Source organism: Neophocaena asiaeorientalis, unplaced genomic scaffold (assembly GCF_003031525.2).
Source record: "Neophocaena asiaeorientalis asiaeorientalis breed wild unplaced genomic scaffold, Neophocaena_asiaeorientalis_V1.1 scaffold591, whole genome shotgun sequence".
Classification (NCBI taxonomy): Eukaryota; Metazoa; Chordata; class Mammalia; order Artiodactyla; family Phocoenidae; genus Neophocaena; species Neophocaena asiaeorientalis.
The window spans coordinates 371,438-382,518 of NW_020173494.1; the positions used below are offsets into that span (position 1 = coordinate 371,438).

Here is an 11,081-nt window from a genome sequence, read left to right on the forward strand (position 1 = left end):
GCTCCAATTCCGATCCAGACATTCCAGCGCTCCTGAGCCATACAAGGAAAGTGTGTCTCCATCCACTTCGACAAGGTGTGTGTCTGTGACAGATAGACCTTGTAAAGCACTGGTGAGTCCTGAGTCCAGAGACCTGGAAAACCCAACATATAATTTTAAATGAAAGTTTTATCATGCAAAGTAAATAACAGATTATAAAGACCTGTTGGAAAGGTATTTGAAATTGTATATTCACTCTTTTTCATTTCAGTAATTAAACCCAGAGCACCAAAGATTAATTTTCAATAGAATATCCACAAGTTTTGTATTCTTCTAGTCATGTACTTTAATTCAAAAAGAGGCACATGTGAACAACAAAAATACCACTTTTAAACCCAAATTATTTATATCAATGAAAGATAACTGATATTCTATATAGTTTTAAAACAATCCATTTAATATATCATAGATATCTTTGCATGTGAAAACAAATAGGTTTTTTCCTAATCTACGAAGTATTCCACTGTCTGGCTGAAAAAAAACTGTATTTTAAAAAATAATATTTCTATAGTAAGAACCATGTAATATAAAACTACGTTTATAAAACACTTGGGAATTTATATAATAACTGCTAAGAATAGTTTCTCTCTCAGAAGCTGGATTAAAGGGTAACTTTGACTTTCTATTTTTGAATATTTCAATGTTGTTTGAAATTTTGCAAGTGTATATATATTACAGTTATAAGCAGTAAAATCAATGAAGATTTCCTCCCCATTTTGAAATAAGAAATGATAGATCCAGTACTGACTCTATGTGTGTGTGTGTGTATATATATATATATATATATATATATATATATATATATATACACACACACACACACATACAGATACAAAATAACTTCACATATCTACTGAATATGATCATTGTTATTATTTTCAGTTAGAGCCACAGGCTTTATAAAAGGTTTCCTAAATGATAGCTCTTTGAAGAAGAAAAGAAATAGCTTGATCCAATTCAAATTTTCTGCTTTGTGAATAGAGACATAACTATTTGTTTTACCCAATCTCAAAACTCAGTCGATGCTTGGTTTTTGTTCTATGGGTTTTCGTTCTGGAATTCTGCTCTCAGACAGTATTTATTTGCTCTTACTAAATATATTAGTGCTTTGCTCTCCTTTGTGCTCCTATGGAATTTTGTACACTCTTCCAATACATCACTTCTCATACTCAAGCATAATTATGTGTTTACATTTTGACTATATTTTTTCAGCTTTGGGGCTCTGGAATCTATGAGCTTTTCACAATGGGCCTTTCACAATGTAAATGACTGCATTATTAAAGATCTTCAACAAAAGTTTTATAATGCCGATGCTGGGAGTAAGACTGACAAACCATCACCCTGTTGGTTTATCATGCTTTACTAGACTTACTGTACTTATTTCATAGGCACCAGTTAACATGTAACACATTTGTTGACACAATAAGAAGCTGGGTAATGACATCAGTCAACTCTAAGTGAATATGCAACTGAGAAAATATAAAAGGACTGATTTCTGCCAGACTAGTGCTCAAGACAATGATTATTATATGACAATAATCAAACATTCAATGAGCAGTGGTGTGTGAATAATCTTAGATGATAATCCTATAAATGTAATGGCTGATAATATAGAACAAAAATAAGATGAGAATTAAGAGTTCCTTAGATTGTGCTTTGTGTGATAACTTTGTGTTGAGCTATGTAAAGCATATAATCATTTCTAGAATAGGATAAAGGATAGGAGTTACATTTCAATGCCACTGAAATAAAGAGGGCTTAATGAAAAGAATATATACCACTATTACAGCACTTAACCACACTGCACCGCAATTACCTGTTTCCTTGTCTGTCTCTCTTACTAAACATTGTGATCCTTGAGGGTTCACACTTTGTCACATTCACTATAGTAGATCCAGCACCTAGCACAGTTCCCTAGCCCAGGTTGTGCTCAATAAATATTTCTTCAAAGAATTAATGAGACAATTATGAAGTTTCTTATGAGTACCTATTGACTCTTAAGAAGGGTGCTCCAATCATAAACTGTGGTTTGAGCAAAGGGACAAGTCAGTGACATAGTCACGGGCTAAGGGTTAGTAAGAAGGTTTCTGCAGGTGAGGCAAAGACCAATAATGAAGAAGTAAAGTCAAGGCAAGAAAAAGGTTTGCTAGTTGATGTAGTGATGCCTGATGGTCATGACATGCAACAAAAGAAGTTGAATCACAGCTATGCGCCAAAAACATGAATAAATCCTTTGAGAAGTTGTGTTGTTTTATATCATCTATTTGGAAGTGTCTTGTTTACCTTTTTCCCATATGATTAAAGGTTTAAGAATATAAACTACAAAATGAAATGTCTATTATTAGAAAAGGATTATTTTCTTTAAAGGTTTGTCAAGCAAACTGTTAGGAAAATAAGTGAAATAAACAAACCTAGCCTCAGCAAAACAGTTGTATAATTATAAAACAAAGCAGAAGTAATTTCTAACTTTTATAGACCTCACATGGACATTCAGTAACAACAAATGGCAAGTTTGCTGGGCTGTAGATAGGAAACCAAGCACCTATTAAATAGGTCATACAAGACCAAACCCATTTCAGTTATTTTCTGGATGAGGCTTGAGGTTAGCCTCAAACTCTGGCCAATATGGAATAGAGGAATCTGTTCCTCAGGGAAGGTGTGCTCTGATTTCCATAAAAAATAACTTAGGAAGTTTGTTCCCCATGTTTATATGCTGGGGATTGTCTTTCCAGTTTTCCCTGTGTGCTTAATAGATATGTCCACATCTTTTTAGTCAAACATACACACATATTATTTCATTTGCTCCCTCATTCACTTATTCACCAAACATTTGCTAAAAGCCCACAGGGCACTGTCCTAAGAATTCTGTCATAGGCAACCAACTCATCTGAATTGATAAGAACAATCAGTATAGAAATCATGTGCAAGTTTTTAAATATATCAAAACTCTCTTCACTTTTACTGGGCTATGTGCCCAGAAATATAACTGCTGTAATCATACTCTGCAGTTAAATTAATAAACACATGGGTATAATTTCTAAACTGAAATGACCTCAACCTCATTAAACAAACAGGTTAATCTGGAGAGCCTATTATGTGTCAGATATTGTGGTAGGCTTTGGGGATATAAAGATAAATTAATACTTATTTGTCCTTAAAGAGCTCCCAATCTGGATGGAGGGTGGAAAGCAAGATAAATGTATACATTAATCCTAATATAATATTTATGTTTATCGTCATATAATGAATATTTAAGCAATATGCTATGGAAATGTAGAGGAAGAACAATTAATTCTTCTAGTGGGGAGAAGTTAGGTTTCAAAAGGAGGTAGTATTTGGGGCTTCCCTGGTGGCGCAGTGGTTGAGAATCTGCCTGCTAATGCAGGGGACACAGGTTCAAGCCCTGGTCTGGGAAGATCCCACATGCTGCAGAGCAACTAGGCCCGTGAGCCACAACTACTGAGCCTGCGCGTCTGGAGCCTGTGCTCCGCAACAAGAGAGGCCGCGACAATGAGAGGCCCGCACACCGCGATGAAGAGTGGCCCCCGCTTGCCACAACTAGAGAAAGCCCTCGCACAGAAATGAAGACCCAACACAGCCATAAATAAATAAATAAATAAATAAATAAAGCCAAGCATTTGAAGCCCTCAAAAAAAAAAAAAAAGGAGGTAGTATTTGAACTGGTCCTTGAAAGATGAACAGTAGAGTTTCATCAGAAGTAGAAGGAGGAAGCACACTTTAGGTAAGAAAAATAGAATAAATAAAGGCACAGAAGCCTAATTATATATAACATATTCAGTTAAGAACAATTTCAATATGTATAGAACACTGAAACATAGAAATTAAACACTTAAACATATGGGGGAGTAGAAGCTGAAAAGTCAGATTTTATCCCATAAGGTTGAGGAGCAGAAAAAGATTTTTAAATAAAAAAGTAACAGAACCATATTCAATGCAAGTTTTTAAGCATCTCCAATGTGCCATGCATGGAGCTAGGTTCTGGTGCTGGGGATAAAAAGATGAATAAGATATGTTCCCTGCCCTCAAGGACTTACTTGAGACAGATAATAAATTGCTGAACTTTGTGGAGGATGCAGCAGGGAGAGACTGAATGGAGAGAGATTAGTAGGAAGACCAGTGCAATAGTGTATAAGGGCATAACAAAAAAGAGGGTATCATGCAGTAGAAAAGGCACTGGCAAGAAAATCAGATAGAGCTTAGTTCAAACCCCAGATCTGCCAGTGATAAACAGATGACTTTTGGAGCAAGTTATTTAATTTCTTTGCAGTTTCAGTTTCCTTGTATGTAAAATGCTGATCATAATACATATTTTTTCAGAGTTGTTATTAAGACTAGAAATCATATTCTAAACAATACTCCGTGTTTAGTTCAATACATTTTAGTGATAATTATTAATAAAAGAAGAGAACACAGATATACCAGATATTTAAGAGATCATAAAATAGGACTTAGTGATTGTCGAGAAGGAAGGTGAGAGAGGATTCAAGTATTATTCAAATGTTTTAGACTAGGTGATGGAGTCACCTGGTCTAGGTTTTACCCCTGTCTAGTTTAAATTTATGCTCTAAGAAATGTGGTATTCCTCTATGGAGGATCTATGCTTTAAAATTTGTTTCTCCATGAAGCCAAATACATTTCCATGTATATTTCCCTACTCAAGTATTATTTATGTAACAGTAGGCAGTTTGCCATCAAATAGGAATTCTCTTCAAGATCTTTACTGGTTAATTCCAAGTCCAAATGTTCATTTATCCAACTCAATCTTTATATAAGAATTAATCAGAAAACTATTCCATGCCTTCTTGATTAGTAGAGGACACTAAGACAGGGTGATTAACTTAATGCAACACAGTCATGAGTCCCTGGAAGCCAGGTTAAATGGAGAATATACTCTTAAATGCCTATATGGATAAAAAAGACAATATTTCAGAGGACTACAGGTTTTTAAAAAAATCTTTATGCATTCTTTTTTAAAAAAAGTCTTTATGCATTCAGAAAGACTTAAAATATTTAAGACTTAAAATATTTCATAAGTTTCTTCTCCCAGTGAATAAGTGGTGCTGATTCCTATAATAACGTATTTTATGAATTTCTATTACAACATTCATAGGTGTGGAAATTCATTTTATGCATTATATTTTATTATAGTAGTGTTGGCTAAAATACCACAGCGTTCATAGACAGGAAATGACCAAAAATAAACCAGCTTCACTGCATGCATCCAATGTAAGCAAAGAAAACATTACACCAAGTACTTTCCCATTTCTGGCAAGGGAAAGAAACCTGTAGTATGTCACTTTACTACAGATATGTCCCAAGTACAGTGAACAGTGAAATCATTAATGGGATATACCAAAGTTTTACAGAATTTCTTCTCTTTATGTGCCTGTAATCTTTTCATGGATACTTATTTCCAGGCGTTTAGTTACACACCCACAAGCCAAAGGTCACAGACATTGTAACACAAGAATTAGCCACTTTTTTGGCATTATGAAATACTAAAGACTATAAATGGGATTGTTGAAAATGGAAAATCTTATGAAGTATTAAAAAACAAATTGGAACCCTAAGGAAGAGACTTTGCGGCCCTCTGACTAGCTTTCTACCTTCAGAGAGAGCCAGGCTTATATCATTCCCAAGAGATGAAATTTAATTATATTTTTAAAGACTTACAGAGAATGTAGCTTCTAATATTTAAAATGTTTCACTCTGTGCTTTCAGATAAAAAAAGTAGACAGAATGAGCACATGTGTTTGAAACCTCTCCCTCTAAGGCCCCATTAAAGTAATTGAAATGTTATACACACACAATAACAAGTAAAAAGGAAAGGGGGAGACAATCTTCAGCAAGAAGTTTCAACAAATTTCTGGAAGCTGGAAGGTGAAGAATTTTGAGTGAGGAAGAAGGACAAAGGAAGCCATAGCTTTGAATATGAACTAGAGACAAGAACAAAGATGGCAGCCAAGCTGCCCAGTAGAACTTTGGAAAGGAAAGAACAGAGATATGATGGAAGATGGGAATGAGAAGTGAGGGAGAGGCATTAATTGAAGATCTGCAAAAGGACCCTACTACCTACTCCTCCCACTGCCAATAAAACAGTCAGAGGGGCATTGCAGTTCAGTGGGAAAAGGAAAGAATACTCAATAAATAACACTGGGGCAACTGGTTATTCCTAAGGGGAAAAACAAATTTGACATCAGCCTCAAATTTAAAAATCAATTCCAAGTGTAATAAAGACTAAAATATGATAGGCAAAATTTTAAACCTTTAGGAAGACAAAATGGGAGAATATTTTTATCATCTCAATGTAGTAAAAGATTTTTTCCCTTAAACACAATCCAAATGGGTAAACCATAAAAAAAAGAGATAATACATATTGGTATCTTCAAAATATAAATGACATTTAAAGTCAAAGAAATATAAGATATTGCTTAGGGGGGAAGCAGAGAGTGAAAAGAGGGCCCAGGACCAAACTCAGAGGAATTCTACCATCTAGAGGTTGAGAGGATAGAAGTACTTGAGGATATCAAAAAGATGAATAATCCAAGTCAAAAGCAAAGGCTACTAGTAATATGATGTAAAATAATAAACTATAAACAATGGTCCAAAAGGAAATAATGAGACTAAATTAGGTCAGGGACACAGAAAGCTTCAACAAGAGTGGATTCCATTCAAAAGACAAAAAAAGAAATTCAAAGAAATTGGAATGTGGTAAAGGCAGCACAAATTTCTTTGTTAAACAAACAAAAACAACACAACAAAACAGGCCATCAGAAACCCCAGATAAAAAGAAATTATGTAAGAAAGGCATGGCTCAAATACGAAGCAATCTGTCCCCTGCATTGGCAGGCGGATTCTTAAACACTGCACCACCAGGGAAGCCCTCAAAATTATTTAAAGGCAAAAACATATTTAGCTGCTGCCACATGGGCAAACATAGACAGACCAAAAAGACTGAGAAACAAAAGGCTGGGGAAGAAGATACTTAGGGAAAGAAGGACTTTGAGAAGCTCCTGTGTATTCCAGGGAATCTAGAGGGCAACACTTATGTCCACACTTACACTCAGAAAAGACCTGAGAGGACCCTAAACAATCACCTCAAACTGTGGAAAGACAAAGAGAGATTCCTGAAAGCAACAAGAGAGAAATAACTAGTCTTGTAAAAGGAATTCTCAATAAGAGTAACAGCCAATTTCTAATCAAAAACCAAGCAAGGCAGAAGGCAGTGGGATGACGCACCTAAAGTGTTGAAAGAAAAAAAAAAAACCTGTTAACCAAGAATTCTATATCCAGCAAAACTGTACTTCAAAACTCAGGGAGAAATTAAGACATTTCTAGATAAACAAAAACTGTGAGAGTTCATTGCTAGTACACCTGCCCTTTAAGAAATGCTAAAAGTCCTTTAGATTGAAATGAAAGGACCCTAGACAATAACTCAAAGTCACATGAAGAAATGAAGAATACTGGAAAAGGTAATTACACAGATAAATATAGAAGCTGGTGTTACTGTATTTTTGGTTGGTAACTCCTCTTTTTTCCTGTAAGATTTAATAGACAAATGCGTAAAATAATAACTATAAATCTATGTTAATGTCCACACAATGTATAAGGATGAAATTTGTGATAACAGCAACATAGAGGGGAGTGGAGCTATATAAGAGCAAAGTGTTTGTATATTATTGCAACTAAGTTGGTATTAATGCAAACTAAAATGTTATACATTAAGATGTTAATTGTAATCCTCAGGGTAGCAACTAAAACAAAAAACTACAAAATACAGAGTAAAAGGAATGAGAAGGGAATTAAAATATTACACTAAAAAATCAAACACAAAAGAAGAAAGTAATGGAGGAATTGATGAACAAAGAAGATATACAAGTAGAAAAAAATAGCAAAATGACTTTCTCATTAGGACCTGATAGATTAAATTCTCCAATTAAAAGACAGATATTAGCAGAATGGATTTTAAGAAAATGATTCAACTACATGCTTTCTACAAAATTAAAAGACACAAATAGATTGAAATTGAAAGGAAGGAAAAAGATATTCAAAGCACATGGTAACCAAAAGAGATGTTATATAACAAATTGTCACAGGAGACATGCAAGAGACATAGAAGGACATTTTATATTGATAAAAGGGTCAATTCATCAAGAACACATAAAAATTATAAACATATATGCACTTAACACCCAAAATATATGAAGGAAAAACTGACAGAACTGAAGGGAGAAATAGTTCTACAATAATAGTTGGAGACTTCAATACCTACTTTCAATAATGGATGGAATATCTAGACAGATCAAAAAGAAATAGAGGACGTGAAGAAGACTATAAAACAACTAGATATAACAGACATATATAGAAGATTCTACCCAACATTAGAATACGCATTCTTCTTAAGTGCACATGGAACATTCTTCAGGACAGAAGCCACAAAATTAGTCTCAATAAATTTTGAAAGTTTGAACTCACACTATGAAATGAAACTAGAAATCAATAACAGAAGGAAATCTGGAAAATTCACAAGTATGTGGAAATTAAACAATACACTCAACCAAGGAAGATATATAGCAAGGGAAATTAGAAAAGTATAGCTGATAGAAACTGTAATGTAAAAAGGTGGGAAGAAAGGTAAAAAGGATAGATTCATCTTGCCCACTGCAGATTTCAGAGCTACTATCTATAGCAGAGGGAGTAAGAAATAGAGGTTTCATTACACGCTACAAAAGTTATCAATAAAATAATTATAGATATATAGTGTTGGGGGGAGAGAGGTGAATGAGCTGAATCTTCACCTACTATAGCAAAAAGTATATCTAAATCTTATAAATCAAGAAATAGAATGATATACATTCAGAGATTTGATAGAAATGGAGTCAGCAAGATATACTTTAAAAAAAGAGTAGTCCAACCCTAAAAAACAATGAAATAATACCATTTGCAGCAACATGGATGGACCTAGAGATTGTCTTACTGAGTGAAGTCAGACAGAGAAGGACAAATATCATATGATATCGCTTATATGTGGAATCTAAAAAAAATGGTACAAATGAACTTATTTGCAAAGCAGAAATATAGTCACAGTCAAAACAAACTTATCATTGCCAGGGCGGAAAGGGGAGGGAGGGATAAATTGGGAGATTGGGATTGACATATACACACTACTAAATATAAAATAGGTAACTGATCAGGACCTACTGTATAGCACAGGAAACTCAATACTCTGTAATGGCCTATATGGGAAAAGAATCTAAAAACGAGTGGATATATGTATATGTATAACTGATTTAATTTGCTGTACACCTAAAACTAACACAACATTGTAAATCAAGTATACTCCAATAAAATTTTTTTAAATAAAAACTTTTTAAAAAGAGTAGCCACATAGGTAAAAGGAAAATCAGGTGAATGTGCTATCAAGAAAGCCAATGCAAAGAGCCTATCAACAATGAGTATTAACTACGTCAACAAGTGTGGAGTGTTCAAGCAAAATAAGAACTTAAAGTTCAAAAAGTCAATCTAGATCCTCTGGTTAAGAGCCCCTCATGTAGGCATGTTCAAGGTACAATAAGCTCTTTTAGAAATATTTCTACCTTTCTGATATAACAGATTTTACAGGCATCAGATAACCACAAACTAAATTGGAAAAAAATTATCTACAATTACTAGAAGTTATAAGTAACTGATTTTGCATTATAGTCTCTACCAATAATTCATTGTCTATCTCTAAAGGTTTATTTATCTGACTTCATATATAAATATCATCTGTGTCTCCTTGATTTAACAGTTTTTAGATCATCAAAAAGGGCCAGACCATGAAAATGTAACTGTGTCTCTATGGCACTCTGAACTTACATCAGTAGAATTTTTTTGCCAGAAACTGTGGACCTCTTTCCTAATGATTCATTACGGCTCTCCACATCCTCTGCATTGAACCCACACATCACTCTTCCCATCTCTTCCAAACTCTTCCTTGTGCTCTTGGCTTAAAAAGCCTCTTTGTGGAACTCCTGATAAAAATTCTGAAACTCTTGGCAGTAACTATAAGTCACAATACTTTTCACTAGCAGATACTTCTTCTTTCTCTTGGAAATAACTGTTTGTTTTCGGGACCATAAAAATGAACTCTAAAATTTTAAATTATTTTAGAGGGCCACAAAATTTTTGAACAGAAGTTGCTTAAAAAGTTTAGAGTGTCAAGAAAGTCACATTAATACCCTAGAGTCCACCTATCAGTCCACCTAATAGTCAGAATCCAACTATCAGAAATAGTTTTGCCAGGTAAAAGAACGAATTAATAAACGAAGACACTCCTACAATCACTGCAGCTGCCAACACTAGTAAAATGTGAACAGTGAACATCTCTGTGACAAGGGCATAGGATGCATGGCTGAGATGGGGAGGAGATAAGGCTGGTCACTGTTGAATACTCTGGCCACTAGTTCCACACCTGTTCTATCATCTGTAACTTCAGTGTCTACAATAATAACTGCAGCTGATCTTCTCTCCTCTCCTCCTCTCATTGATTTCTACTCTTCTCCAACAACCCATTCTCACGGCCACAATGGATGCCAAATTACTCCTATGTTGTTATTACTTAGATATATTCCACCTCTACAATCTTCAACTTCAAAAACTTAATCTGACCATAAATTCCCACTATTCCAGCTGACTATTAATTCTCTTGCTTTATGTACTTATCTTTAATTTCATTTAGACTGCTAGTCACAGAAATAATAAATTTTCTCCCAATCTCTTGACAACGTTCTACTTTTTAATTCTTTAAAAATAGCCTAGGGGCTTCCCTGGGGGCACAGTGGTTGAGAGTCTGCCTGCCGATGCAGGGGACACGGGTTCATGCCCCAGTGCGGGAAGATCGCACATGCCACCGAGTGGCTGGGCCCATGAGCCATGGCCGATAAGCCTGCGTGTCTGGAGCCTGTGCTCCGCAACGGGAGAGGCCACAAAAATGAGAGGCCCGCGCACCAAAAAAAAAAAAAAAACAAAAAAAAAAAAAA

General features: G+C 34.8%; 1 protein-coding gene across 1 annotated transcript in view; it reads right to left on the minus strand.

Annotated features, from left to right (window-relative positions):
• LRRC49 (leucine rich repeat containing 49) overlaps positions 1-11,081 on the minus strand; it is a 121,061-nt gene that overhangs the window by 17,834 nt on the left and 92,146 nt on the right. The window contains exon 12 of the mRNA XM_024747522.1: positions 1-133. Within this exon, the coding sequence (XP_024603290.1) occupies positions 1-133 (133 nt within the window). The remainder of the gene's footprint in view (positions 134-11,081) is intronic.